Source organism: Liolophura sinensis, chromosome 5, assembly GCF_032854445.1.
Source record: "Liolophura sinensis isolate JHLJ2023 chromosome 5, CUHK_Ljap_v2, whole genome shotgun sequence".
Classification (NCBI taxonomy): Eukaryota; Metazoa; Mollusca; class Polyplacophora; order Chitonida; family Chitonidae; genus Liolophura; species Liolophura sinensis.
Window position 1 is genome coordinate 10810004 of NC_088299.1, and position 14375 is coordinate 10824378.

General features: G+C 39.1%; 1 protein-coding gene across 1 annotated transcript; it reads left to right on the top strand.

Moving 5' to 3' along the window:
- LOC135465778 (leucine-rich repeat-containing protein 34-like) lies at positions 1-13848 on the top strand. The gene is made up of 11 exons (XM_064743116.1): positions 1-84; positions 645-773; positions 1264-1278; positions 2382-2571; positions 3306-3389; positions 6483-6611; positions 7338-7469; positions 9072-9190; positions 10302-10457; positions 12614-12740; positions 13537-13848. Exons 2-11 carry the CDS (start codon positions 658-660, stop codon positions 13810-13812), a joined length of 1344 nt encoding a protein of 447 aa, XP_064599186.1. The 5' UTR covers positions 1-84; positions 645-657; the 3' UTR covers positions 13813-13848.
- The last annotated feature ends 527 nt before the right edge of the window (positions 13849-14375 follow it).

Here is a 14375-nt window from a genome sequence, read left to right on the forward strand (position 1 = left end):
AGAAAAAGAGCTGTTGTAGCAACAGTGTGAGGGCGGTAAATTAAGGCAGTTCTGGTAAAAAATTTTATACTGTGTAGCTGATATGTGAGTATAACTAATAGTTTTAGAGGTTAACTATCCCCGGTACGTCTACTCTATTATTTCTATACAAACAAGAATTGATAACATTCGTTTGCTTTTCAGGCATGGTAGACGTCTGAACTATTGTTGGCTGTCCAAATTTCGTTATAAGATTCAAACTCTAGTTTTGTTTCAATATCTGGAACCGATAAAGCTTACAGACGTGCATAAACTACGTAGAATGGCCTCACGCTAACTAGATTTAAGGTTTCATTGGTGGATACATTTGTTTTTTTTTATGAAACAACAGGCTAAAAGCTACATTTAGCCTACACATGCATGTTTAGGGCCACATGTACACCCATTTCCTTCAGGAAACTTCCAGTTTCCTCCATCCTTCATCCACTCGAAATATCTTTTTGTTAAACTTTCATTTCAGATGTCCATTTTATAGTGAATATAATGAAAAATAAATGTCTTCCATTTCTGACAGGACACATGATATAATAAAACCTTTTTACCTTTAGTGATAAAACAGTCAAAACTCAAAACCCCCTATTGATGATGGTGAGTCTTTTTTGCAGCCTTGACTTCAAAATGAGTGACATCTACGCCACCTGTGAGCGCTATGAGTCTACCTGCAAACTGTTGGATGTACAGCCAAATACCTACGTGAAAAAGATGCTGGAGAGGAAAAAGCGAGATGAAAAAGGGTAAGATTGTAAATTTCTAGTAAAACATGTTTACACAGTAAAACTCTCTCCACAAGGCTATGCACCGCTACAGTACTGCACCGTTAATGGGATTCATGCCAAAGACACCAGACATGACACCCCACTCAGTCACATTATACTGATACCAGGCCAACAAGTCATGTTTCCTTGTTCTAACCTCTCAGTGCTGAGCCCCAAGCGAGGCAGAAGCAAGTACCATTTTCAAAGTCTTTGGACAGTATTTGATCCTGAGTCTTTTGACTTCAAGGTTAATGCTCACACCATTAGGCCACAGAAGCAGTCCATCTTTGTGAAAAGAACCGCTATTTGTATTCATAAAGAATAGCTTTCAAATATGGTGTCTACTCTATATTAAATCTTGAACCTCTTATTAATGTTGCTCATAATTTATGTCCAGTATATGGCATCATTTACATGTACAGGTAATAAAGTTGCTCACATGTACTGATTGTTTGTTTTATTTTTTCAGAGGAAACACAGAAGGGTAAGTCTTATCTTTATTTTAAAGAAAGTAATATGTATCAAAGTACATGTGTTCCCAGTTTAGTTATATGTTTTCTTTAATACGATGTGAATTTTCAAAAAAGAGAATATATACCAAAAGTCAGTCAATATCACATACCAGTTTATGAATGTAAGTGTTCAGTGTTGACAAAAATGTTTTTTTTTGTTTTTTTGGGGGGGAAAAATTTCACTGTTTATTTAAGTTACTTGTTGCTTTTGTCAGATGAGTTACTTGTGCATGGAATTCTTCTGTCAATTTTCAAATGTGTCAGTTCATAATTTTGACGACATTGCTGCACACTACTGGAGTCGTAGACAAAGAAAAGTTGACTGAGAAAAAATTTGCCTTGAGCAAGATTTTACCATAAATGAAATTTATAGATGTTTCTAGGTAAGAATCATGGCCTCTGTGGCTCAGTTGGCTAGCGCGCTAGCGCAGCGTGATGACCCAGTAATCTCTCACCAATGCGATCGCTGTGAGTTCAAGTCCAGCTCATGCTGGCTTCCTCTCCAGTCTGGCAGCAACCTGCGGATGGTCGTGGGCTTCCCCCAGGCTCTGCCCAGTTTCCACCCACCATAATGCTGGCCACCGTTGTATAAGTGAAATATTCTTGAGTACAGCGTAAAACACCATCAAATAAACAAATAAAAAATAGGTAAGCATCTCTTCTTAAAAACTAACCAGACTATGTCTGACCGTCAAGTGGATATGATAACTTCAGTGCTCTGTAGTACATTTACATATAAAACTTTAGATTCTACAGAAATCAGTATTCACCCATTTAGCCCCATGTTATATATCACCTCCTGCTCCTTGTTTGGAACCTGGATTCTCAAAACCACGAACATCATGTTGTAGTGGAACTACAGGCTTTCAAATGGCAGGCAAGCAGTAATACAGTTTTGCTGCTTTATTATGTATTTAATATATATATAATATGTCAGTGTATTAACATTGGATCAGTATTTGATTGTCATATTAGTACCCATGTAAATGTATAATATTTCGTTCACGTATTTCATAAGTATTGTTTTTGTAACATTGTATCCAGTAGTGATATTTTCGTCCATGTCCTTTTGTAGTGAATCTTCAGCGACCATGTATTTGTACCTAGCTGGCAACAACAAGCTGTTGACAGATATACGTTTAGGAGATAAGGATGTGGAGGTGTTGTGTGAGGCTCTGATGAGCAATCTGTACATTTCTACACTCGACCTCCGCTACAACAACATCACAGACAAAGGAGCTGAACACATCGCTAACCTCCTCAAGGTACTTTCAGCATGAGAAGCCTTTCTATAGATGCTGCAGCCCTGTCATGGTTCTGAATGGGTAGGCTTTGAGGGCACAGGTATATTATAATACATACATCTGAATCTTGAAAGCATACCCATCAATGTTATATCATGCTTAAGCAGCTGACTTTTCACTTTCATTTGTTTATTTATTTGATCGGTGTTTTACACTGTACTCAAGAATATTTCACTTATACAACAGCGACCAGCATTATTGTGGAAAGAAAGCGGGCAGAGTTCAGGGGAAACCCATACCCATCCACCATTTCACTTTCAGCCTCTTTGAACACAGAAAGGCTATTTTATGCAGGCCTATATGGCATTGCAGTACAGAAAAGAATATTACTTTAAAATTTGTTTACCAGTGACATTTTAAAACAAACCACCTCAAGAAAACATGAATATCTGATGAGGTCATCATTTCTTTTATTTTCTTGTCTACTTATTTAAGTGATTATTTATGTTATGCTCAAAATTATATATGTCTTGATTTTATATTAGATTGGTGTTATATGCTGTACTCAAGAATATATCACTTTTACACCGGCGGCCAGCATTATGGTGGGAGGAAACTGGGCAGAACCCAGGGGAAACCCATGACCATCCACAGGTTGCTGACAGACCTTCCCACGACATTGCTGAATAAATAGCACTGATCAAACCAGATTTTTCCTGGCTGGCTTCATTTTGTTGATTATTCTGTACTTGCAGGAGAACGTGGCAATAACAGAGCTGAATCTGATGTGTAATGATCTGACAGAGGTAGGGGCATCTTACCTAGCTGAGGCTCTACAGGTGAGGGTTTTAATGAGTGTGCCTCTGGTAATATGATCATGATGTGTAAGTGTCTGACAGAGGTGGGGGCATCTTACCTGGCTGAGGCTCTACACTTGAGGGTTATAATGAGTGTGCCTCTGGTAATATGGTCATGATGTGTAAGTGTCTGACAGAGATGGGGGCATCTTACCTGGCTGAGGCTCTACAAGTGAGGGTTATAATGAGTGTGCCTCTGGTAATATGATCATGATGTGTAAGTGTCTGACAGAGATGGGGGCATCTTACCTAGCTGAGGCTCTACAGGTGAGGGTTATAATGAGTGTGCCTCTGGTAATATGATCATGATGTGTAAGTGTCTGACAGAGATGGGGGCATCTTACCTAGCTGAGGCTCTACAGGTGAGGGTTTTAATGAGTGTGCCTCTGGTAATATGATCATGATGTGTAAGTGTCTGACAGAGATGGGGGCATCTTACCTGGCTGAGGCTCTACAGGTGAGGGTTATAATGAGTGTGCCTCTGGTAATATAGTCATGATGTGTAAGTGTCTGACAGAGGTGGGGGCATCTTACCTGGCTGAGGCTCTACAGGTGAGGGTTTTAATGAGTGTGCCTCTGGTAATATGATCATGATGTGTAAGTGTCTGACAGAGATGGGGGCATCTTACCTGGCTGAGGCTCTACAGGTGAGGGTTATAATGAGTGTGCCTCTGGTAATATAGTCATGATGTGTAAGTGTCTGACAGAGGTGGGGGCATCTTACCTGGCTGAGGCTCTACAGGTGAGGGTTATAATGAGTGTGCCTCTGGTAATATAGTCATGATGTGTAATGATCTGACAGAGGTGGGGGCATCTTACCTGGCTGAGGCTCTACAGGTGAGGGTTTTAATGAGTGTGCCTCTGGTAATATGATCATGATGTGTAAGTGTCTGACAGAGATGGGGGCATCTTACCTGGCTGAGGCTCTACAGGTGAGGGTTATAATGAGTGTGCCTCTGGTAATATAGTCATGATGTGTAAGTGTCTGACAGAGATGGGGGCATCTTACCTGGCTGAGGCTCTACAGGTGAGGGTTATAATGAGTGTGCCTCTGGTAATATGATCATGATGTGTAAGTGTCTGACAGAGATGGGGGCATCTTACCTGGCTGAGGCTCTACAGGTGAGGGTTATAATGAGTGTGCCTCTGGTAATATGATCATGATGTGTAAGTGTCTGACAGAGGTGGGGGCATCTTACCTGGCCGAGGCTCTACAGGTGAGGGTTATAATGAGTGTGCCTCTGGTAATATGGTCATGATGTGTAAGTGTCTGACAGAGGTGGGGGCATCTTACCTGGCTGAGGCTCCACAGGTGAGGGTTATAATGAGCGTGCCTATGGTAATATAGTCATGATGTGCAATGATCTGACAGAGGTGGGGACAGCTTACCTGGCTGAGGCTTTACAGGTGAGAGTTGTCACAAGTATGTTTCTGGTAATATAGTCATGATGTGTAATGATTTGACGGAGGTGGGGACAGCTTACCTGGCTGAGGCTTTAAGGGTGAGAGTTGTCACAAGTATGTTTGTGGTAATATAGTCATGATGTGTAATGATCTGACAGAGGTGGGGACAGCTTACCTGGCTGAGACTTTACAGGTGAGAGTTGTCACAGGTATGTTTCTGGTAATATAGTCATGATGTGTGATGATCTGACAGAGGTGGGGACAGCTTACCTGGCTGAGGCTTTACAGGTGAGAGTTGTCACAAGTATGTTTGTGGTAATATAGTCATGATGTGTGATGATCTGACAGAGGTGGGGACAGCTTACCTGGCTGAGGCTTTACAGGTGAGAGTTGTCACAAGTATGTTTCTGGTAATATAGTCATGATGTGTAATGATCTGACAGAGGTGGGGACAGCTTACCTGGCTGAGGCTCCACAGGTGAGAGTTGTCACAAGTATGTTTGTGGTAATATAGTCATGATGTGCGATGATCTGACAGAGGTTGGGACAGCTTACCTGGCCGAGGCTCTACAGGTGAGAGTTGTCACAAGTATGTTTGTGGTAATATAGTCATGATGTGTAATGATTTGACGGAGGTGGGGACAGTTCGCCTGGCTGAGGCTTTACAGGTGAGAGTTGTCACAAGTATGTTTGTGGTAATATAGTCATGATGTGTAATGATTTGACGGAGGTGGGGACAGCTTACCTGGCTGAGGCTTTACAGGTGAGAGTTGTCACAAGTATGTTTGTGGTAATATAGTCATGATGTGTAATGATTTGACGGAGGTGGGGACAGTTCGCCTGGCTGAGGCTTTACAGGTGAGAGTTGTCACAAGTATGTTTGTGGTAATATAGTCATGATGTGTAATGATTTGACGGAGGTGGGGACAGTTCGCCTGGCTGAGGCTTTACAGGTGAGAGTTGTCACAAGTATGTTTGTGGTAATATAGTCATGATGTGTAATGATTTGACGGAGGTGGGGACAGCTTACCTGGCTGAGGCTCCACAGGTGAGAGTTGTCACAAGTATGTTTGTGGTAATATAGTCATGATGTGTAATGATTTGACGGAGGTGGGGACAGTTCGCCTGGCTGAGGCTTTACAGGTGAGAGTTGTCACAAGTATGTTTGTGGTAATATAGTCATGATGTGTAATGATTTGACGGAGGTGGGGACAGCTTACCTGGCTGAGGCTCCACAGGTGAGAGTTGTCACAAGTATGTTTGTGGTAATATAGTCATGATGTGTAATGATTTGACGGAGGTGGGGACAGTTCGCCTGGCTGAGGCTTTAAAGAGGCTCAAGTGTTTGTAGTGAAAACTCCTAGAGTGAATAACCAAGCCTAATAAATATATCCATTTATTTATTTGATTGGTATTTTATGCTATGATGAAGAAAATTTCACTTATACAAAAGCAGCCACGATCATGTTGGGAGGAAACCGGGCTCGAGAAACTCAAGATCATCCACAGGTTGTCAGCTGACCTTCCCATGATTCCCATTGGTGAGAGGCCCCTGGGTCATTCTACTTTGCTAGCATGCTGACCACTCAGTTATGGAGACCCCAACATAATCCATGTTTTCTTTCTGTTATCAGTTGTCATAACAGCCAGTGATTTTGTTTTGGTTTTCAGGAGAATAAAGTGTTGCTGTCCATCCGATTAAATGGAAACAAGATCGGTAACAAAGGAGGGATGTACTTTGCTCAGGCTCTCCAGGTTAACACGACATTAGAGAGCTTGGACCTAGCCGAAACTGACTTGGTAAGGGCTTTGATGTTTTAGCTCACCTCTGTGTTCTTGTACAACCTGGGTATTTTCAGTTACATACGTGTACATTCATTCGTGTTATTTGACAATGATTTAAATTAACCTCAGTTGTTATAAAGTAAGCCTAATCTGGTTCAGCCATCTATGTGCTTTATAAGCCTCAACACAGTATGTTGAAAATACATTTTTTTTGTCTTTGTACGGCAGAAAGCAGTGCTGAGTTTCTGTCCAGATGGCAGTGTTTTGCTAATTTATGAAATGAATACAATGATACAATTGAAATAATCTTAAAATAATGATTGGTACTTTGTTATTTTTGATTATGCTCCAGGGCTGGGGGAGATGATGTGTTGTTGTGGGACATACAATCTGTCCACGTCAGGCAGAAGTGGAAATGAGAGAAATATTTTGTTTCCATAAAAAAAACAATCAAAATAGCCACTCAAAACCTGTATCAAAACAAATTAATCTTGATTTGAAAAAGCCACCCAGAATATCTTGATCCTTGTTATTCAAGGTTAAAAAATACAAAGTTTTATAAATGAGGCATACAGTCTAACAAATTCACATAAAGACAGAATATATTAAATGTGAAAAGATCTTCTCTTTACACCAGAGTGGCACGTGATTATCTCCCATTAGTGTGATTGTGGCTTAACTCCCTTGGGTGAGATTCATCCGGCCTGGTGGAAATAATTCCTTTTTCTGTCTCACACGCAGACCATTGAGAGTATAATAGCCCTGTCCACTGTTCTGCACAACAACAAGACACTGAAATGTCTGAATGTGAACAGACCTATCCTGTTCACACATCAAGAGGAAACCACCATCCATTTTGCCAACCTTCTGAAAGTAAGATTTGAATTCTGTATTATTATTTCTTTTCAGGCTTATTCTAAAAAATCTGTATTCCAATCCTACTGATGTAACATTTATTGCTGTGTACTGTGGTGTGAGTACTGTCATAACATTTTCAATGCTTTAAAAGTAATGTATGATGACTGATGTGGCTGTCTACAGCATTACAGTTACAAGTACAGCACAAGTTCAGTGTTTGCTATAAATGGTTTATCCCCATTTGGTAAAGTAATAAAGCCATCAGTTTTTTCGCCGGTAACCAGAGCTGAAAAGGTTAGCACGCCAGCTCGGCGCAATGACCCAGCCTCCCACCAATGCAGTCTCTGTGAGTTCAAGTCCAGCTCATGCTGGGTCTGCCAGCAACCTGTGGATGAACATGGGTCTCCCCATCTCGGTTTCTTTCCACCAAAATGTTATCACTCAGTTATCACTGTGATTCTCAAATTTATTCTATTCTGCTTGGTAAATGTCACAACGTTTTACATACAGTTCTTTAATTGTCCAAGGAAAGTCTGAAATAAAGTTGTATTATGTTTATCTGTCTCCTTTTAACTACAGAAACATTAGATTTCCATCAACTCATTTCTTAGAAAGTATGTTCATATATATGCTAGTTAGAAAGCTTGGCAGGTTCATGTAAAATTCACCTGTATCAGTGATGTGAATAATGTTTGATATTTGATATTATGGGGGCAGATTGTGGCTATGTCCTTCAATGGATATTACACATGTGGTGTGGGTTCAGTCCAAGCCTCTAAAATAGGCCAGTTTCGAGTCTGAACTCTTCAATTGCTTAAGGTAAAAAATGTCCTCCTGTATCTTGCAACTTGTCAAAAATGTTAGGCAATTATTGATGGGAGGTATTTTCTTTAACATGGGTGTCTGAAAAAAGTTTCACAAAAATTTACTCAGAGTGGACAAACAAGGGAGAGAATTACGGAGTTAAACGTTATGAACTTAAGACGTTTCTACAGGAAAGAGGTGTCATTTGTGCCTCTGGAACACAGCGAGACAAATGATCATGAATGTAATGTCTACATGTGTTGCCTAACATTTTTCACAAGTCACATGATACAGGAGGATTGTTTTTATTTTCAAGGATAAAAAGAGTTCGAATGCGCATCTCCCTCTATTCTGAAGGTTCTCTGCACTGCTCTTTTGCTTCGGTGGTGGTTTTCTGTGAGCATTGCTTGCATTTATTTGCAGTTTATGTCATCATACTTGAAGTTCAATGGAGATCGATGTTAAAATAAACATGAAGGTCTTCCAGCAACCTGCAGATGGTCATGGGTTTCTCCCGGGTTGTGCCCGCTTTCCTCCCAGCCTAATGCTGGCCGTCATCATATAAGTGAAATATTCTTGGATGCGGTGTAATCACTGATCAAATAAATAAATAAATAAATAAAATAAGCCCCATCAAAGTAATAAGTAAGGAAATGTACATTATTATAATATTGATGTGCAGACTGGGATGAACTTGATCTTTCAAACTTCAGTTTATGAGTGATAAACAAATATCACTCTGTAACCACGCCTGAGAAGACATTTCTCATGGTTTTTACTGGAATTTGTACCCGTGATCTTCTTTTGCACTAGGTGAATCGATCATTGGAAGAACTCCATTTGCAGAAGTATGACATGAGGGATTTCGGAGCAACACGGCTGGCTGAGAATCTCATGGAGAACTTTACCCTGACGTATCTTGATCTCAGCTGGTAAGATTCACTGTTAGTGAACATCACCAGGGACATCACTAATGGGTTTTTTTAAACCTTTTATGTCTAATTCTGAATAATTTCACCTAAAGTTTTAGCTCTCTTCAAGTGACTTATTCTGCTTTATTCTGATGGGTTCATCCACCTTATAAGTTCCAAAACAAAGTTATTTTTTCTTGATTAAATGTTTTTGATTAAGTTTGATTAATGTTTTTGTAAATTTATATGTCCAAATTCTGAGTATATTGAATTTCACCTGAAGATTAGGCTATTTTTTAACTTACACATTTTGCTTGATTTTGATTGATTCATCCACCTTCAAGGACTAGTTGAACATTTTTTATAAAGTTTGCTTAATTTTTTATCACAGAAACATAAGTGTTGGCATCAAAAGTATCAATTTAAGGCCTTAATGTGCTTCTGAAAGTGCATTTTTACATGCCTGTGTTTAGGTATAATACATACGGTGTTGAAAGTCGTCAAGAGTGCCTATAAATGAAAAAGTAAATCTGATATTAAATAGCAGTTCTAGAGCCAAGTCGCTGTGACACTGTTTGTGACACATATCATAAATATGGTCCATATTACCCACCATACAATCCACATAGTTGACTATTTAATTCATTGAAAGAAATCTTTAAAAAGTAAGCAGTGGTATTTTCATATAGTTTTCAGTAGTATTTCTGCTTATGTTTACTTTATGTTTATAGTTTCCTTGCCTTTCATGAAATGCCTAGTTTCTGAGCTAATATTTCTGAGTAAAACGACATCAGTTTTGTTTTGTGTTTGCGAGTGACCACTAAAAAAACAAAAAATGCACAAAAAAACAGTTGTGAATTTTATTTTGTCCTGTCTTCATTTTTGTCATAATTTTCTTGTTTTTCAAGGCTTTTTGGTCACGTAAATAACAGAGGACAAATTGCTGGGATAGCTGGCTCATCCACATTTCCCAAGAATTGGTTGATTTTTTCAAGTTTTTTTTTATTCGCTCCTTTGAAATTGAAAAAAAAAAAGAAGATTCTTCGGCCTGCAAAATAAAAATTTTAAATTAATTTGTGTCTCATTATGCATGAAACAACAATCACGTTTTAGTTCACCTGTTGCTTTTCAGTAACCGAATCACCAGGGATGGTATGAAGCAGCTGGCAAAGGTGCTGAAGAACAACACAGCACTAAAGGTGTTAGACTTGGGTAACAACAGACTGGAGGATGACGGCGCCTTTCATCTGGCTGAAGCCCTCACCACCTACAATACCACTCTACACACGTGAGAGGCTTAATTTGACGCTGGAGTATTTCCATTTACCCTAATTCCTCATCCCTTTGGCATATCAAAGAGGAACTTTCACTGAAATGTATGCATAATTAGGTGGCCCAGCACTCTGCTTTCGGATTTTGCACATCTTTGTAACTTTTTGAGATAAGGTCAAAAAACTTTTTTTCAGTCACGTAATTTTAATGACCTTTAACACAAGTAATATGGCAGCTAGAAATGTGAAACTTGCACCAAATCGTAGCCCAAGACATGTAGTTTCTGCTGAGTGTCAATGGATTTGAGCTACGATCAATAGTCTTCTTGATAGAAATGTTTACATCCCACCATCCTACTTCAAAAATAGAAATGTAAGCCTGTGCATTTAACATAGACTTAAGAGGTAACTGTGTATTACTATATATGTGCTGCACGTCACTTGCCACATAGGTTGGCCGCCTGTCACTCAAACTGAGAAATGAACAACTCTCCCTCCTCTCACAGCTATCAACAGACAATTTTCAATGCACATTTTTCAGTCCTGTCCACAATGCATCATAGGTAATTCTCAACAATCCCGACGGCATTTCCCCATACCCCTGTGTTATCACCAATGAAAGTCCTAAGCCCTAGCCAAATATACCAACAATTTCTATCCACACATGTACCTTGAGTCATGACGAGCCCAGAAAATGTAACTCTTATTTGGTCAAATTCAACTGTTCAGGAAATATCACGATTTCCAGTTTCTTTATAGGTCTAGACCTTATGAGGAAGTAAGGAAGAGACGGGATTTGTGATGCCGCACAGAAAAGTAACCGTCCACCATGGCTTTGGGCCGAATCTTTTTTAAACAAAACAACACCGCATATTCCTTCTTACTATTTAGACTAAAATTTCATGTCATTATAGTCTCCTAAGATTTCCTGTCTGCTACATACATTGCACTTTGTCCTCGCACGCTGTCAAAACTGACAGGGGCCCAGGGAAACCAGACACTAGAGTGGGGTGATTGCACACCATGTGTTGAGCAACCTGATATGTACATACTTAACCAGGTGCGTTGATCACCAAGGCCTAATACGGACAAGGACACTGTGGTGGTCTTCAGCACTGGACGCATTGTATTTGATATTTTTCATTTTTCAATGCTTTTTCTCCATGTTGTCTGATTGTAAATACTGTTACAGTTTGTACATGCATGTTGAATTTGTTGAATGGCCTTTGTCTATGTACTTGGGCAGTTAAATCGAGCTATTCGTCGTTATGTGTGTTAGCATCTGTTCATGAACAGAAGTTTGCCAAAGATAAATTTTTCCAATCGACAAATTAGTTCAGTGCATTACTGTCATAGTGTTTTCTTATTTGACATTCAATTGGGCCTTGATGCTTGGTCACCAGTATCACTGTAAGGAAGGTAACAGCTTTAATTTTAATTTGATTTTGAAGACAAAACTATATCGGTTGTGTTGGTCAATTTCAGGGCTTCACACGAAGTATAATTTTATATGTCAGCACAGAATAATGCGTTCAGAATATGTTTGATTAAACATCTTGCACACATGCAAAAAGGTTGAAGAATTACAGTATAATCATTTCCAAATTAATTGTGAAGTGTTCACAAGAAATATTGAGGAGATTCGCCTGAAATTTTTTTTACCCAAAAAAGAAATGCGTACATGCAAGTGGCACGTAGTGGTGACATCAAATGATGAGATCCACACCACTTGAATATGAGCTTGTATTTTAACAAAATGTGCTTCTGTTGATTTCAGTATTTGGCCTAAAATTTGATCCATGATGAAGTTATCGTCTGATTCTAAATAGACACCAGTTTTTAAATGTTGTAGTTGGCTAACAGAAAATACATTTCTCTAAACTGTAGCCTACTTTTTAATATTTTATATTGATTGGAAGCAGTATTATTACGCGAAAATGTGTACCACTCAAAGCTGATATTTTAAATGGGTGCTATTTTTTTACAAAAGGTGGGAATATGCTTGCTAAAACAATGTATAACACAGAAAATGGCCGTGACTGATACTCTGCTAAAAGATATTGTGGGGAAAAAAAAAAGGAAAGGATTGGTAAAACCACTGAAAATTGTACCTAAAACCTCTTCTCGACTGGATATCTGCGACTTGTAGCCTTATCACCCTTCTGTTTTGCAGACTTGTCGTCGTCTCCAATAACATCAGAGGGAAAGGATTATGTGCTCTGGCTGACATCATGAAAGTGAACAGCTCGTTGGTCAGCCTGTTTATATGGGGGAATGTACTGGAGGAGTCTGCTTGTATTGTAAGTAACAGCACGTACATGTAATCAGTATTTGACAGGTTGTAGAAAGTAGAGTATTGAGTTGTATCTCCAGGTTTTCCTTGGATCAACTTGTCTTTTTCATCCCATGCTTCTGTGAAAGCAACAGATGTTAATTTTGACTTTCAGCGTTTTGTTTTTGTGCAATAACTATTCCTATATCATTGGATTTTGATACAGTTGTATGTCCAGGTTCACTTTTTAGGACCCTATATCAAGATTGAAAACCAGCCATATCCATGCATATTTTTGCATATTTAAACATACATGTATCCTTGATTCTCATTGGTTATAGCTTTGCATCCAATAGCTGATTGCAGTATTGTCAGATTTGATAAAAATTTTGGGTGCATATTCATTTTGTGATGAGTTTGAAAATTGGCTTTATCCAAGCATAAGTTTGAACTATTTAGCATGTGATATAAGCTTGACTTTATTGTTGCTCAAGATTTCTAAATGAACTTTGCTGGTGGTGGCAGTGATGTAGAGCAATTGAGTGTTCAGAAAAGCGTATGCACCATAGAGAATGAGACGCTTTACCCTGGTGGGTTACCCGAGTATGTTTTTTTTATATATTGCATTGTGCCTGTCTTTGTTTTAAGATGTGTTCTATTGTTTTTGTTAGCATTGCAGTTCGTGGTACACTGCAGTGCGGATAAAATCACTGTATAAAGGGGACCCTATTTTGTTTTCGAAACTTCTTGACATTGTTAAAGAAGTTGAAGACTCAAGGCAGTTGCTATTAAAGTGTTTTTTGATCTTTGTATTTTGTTTCCAGGCGTTCGCAAACTTGATTGATTCTGGGAGGTTGGAGCCCCAAAACACTGACGTAAAGCCCTATGTTGTGGATGGAGTGACATACTTATGTGAGCTGAATAACAGCATCAGTCGGCATTACTACGTGGCTCCAAGTTACGGGGATGATGTCCCGAGCTGGCAGCCAAGGGGACTTAACCCACGAAGTTTGGAGGAGAAAACCAAAGCTCGCAAGCGCCCTTTGATGAGTGATTCAGCAGGCTCTGATTCACATTTGTATTTAGTTTTGTGTCCCTGACCAGTCTGTGATAAGCTTTTTTACATTTTCATTCTATCGTCACTACTTTTATATCTTGTGTATTAAAGATGTAAATAAATATGTTAATAGTCTATGTATATTCTTGGTGTTATATACAATGCTTTTTCACCACATTATCATGCATACCAATCCTGTCCATAGAGCGGGTGACGGCTCGAGTGCCTATTAAGACTCTGAGTCTGTATTTATCAAGCGATTTAAGACTTGAGTCATAAATTACATGGGCTTAAAAGGCCAAACCCAGAACAGGAAAGAACTCAAATTGTAGTTAGTACATTGTACCGCAGTACAGATTCAGCATATAAATTAAAATTTTCTAGAGCAAAACATTTTATTTGTAGCTACATTCAAATTTTTGACTTAATTCTTAAAACATTTGATAAATACGTCCCGGTGTTTAAATGGCTTGAGCCCAAAAAGTGTGGGTTAAATCACATGCTTGAACAACAAATTTGTAGATTCCTGCTCTCAAACGTACATTGGATTTTGGCAACAATCTGTGCTCTGCACAGTGGTACATTCTTTGAAGACCACTTGTCTTC

Excerpts from the sequence above, each read along its gene's own strand:
- LOC135465778 (XM_064743116.1), top strand. The coding sequence starts at position 658 with ATGAGTGACATCTACGCCACCTGTGAGCGCTATGAGTCTACCTGCAAA. Across the intron at positions 2,572-3,305 it reads ACATCGCTAACCTCCTCAAG|GAGAACGTGGCAATAACAGA; the intron begins GTACTTTCAGCA and ends CTGTACTTGCAG. Across the intron at positions 6,612-7,337 it reads ACCTAGCCGAAACTGACTTG|ACCATTGAGAGTATAATAGC; the intron begins GTAAGGGCTTTG and ends TCTCACACGCAG.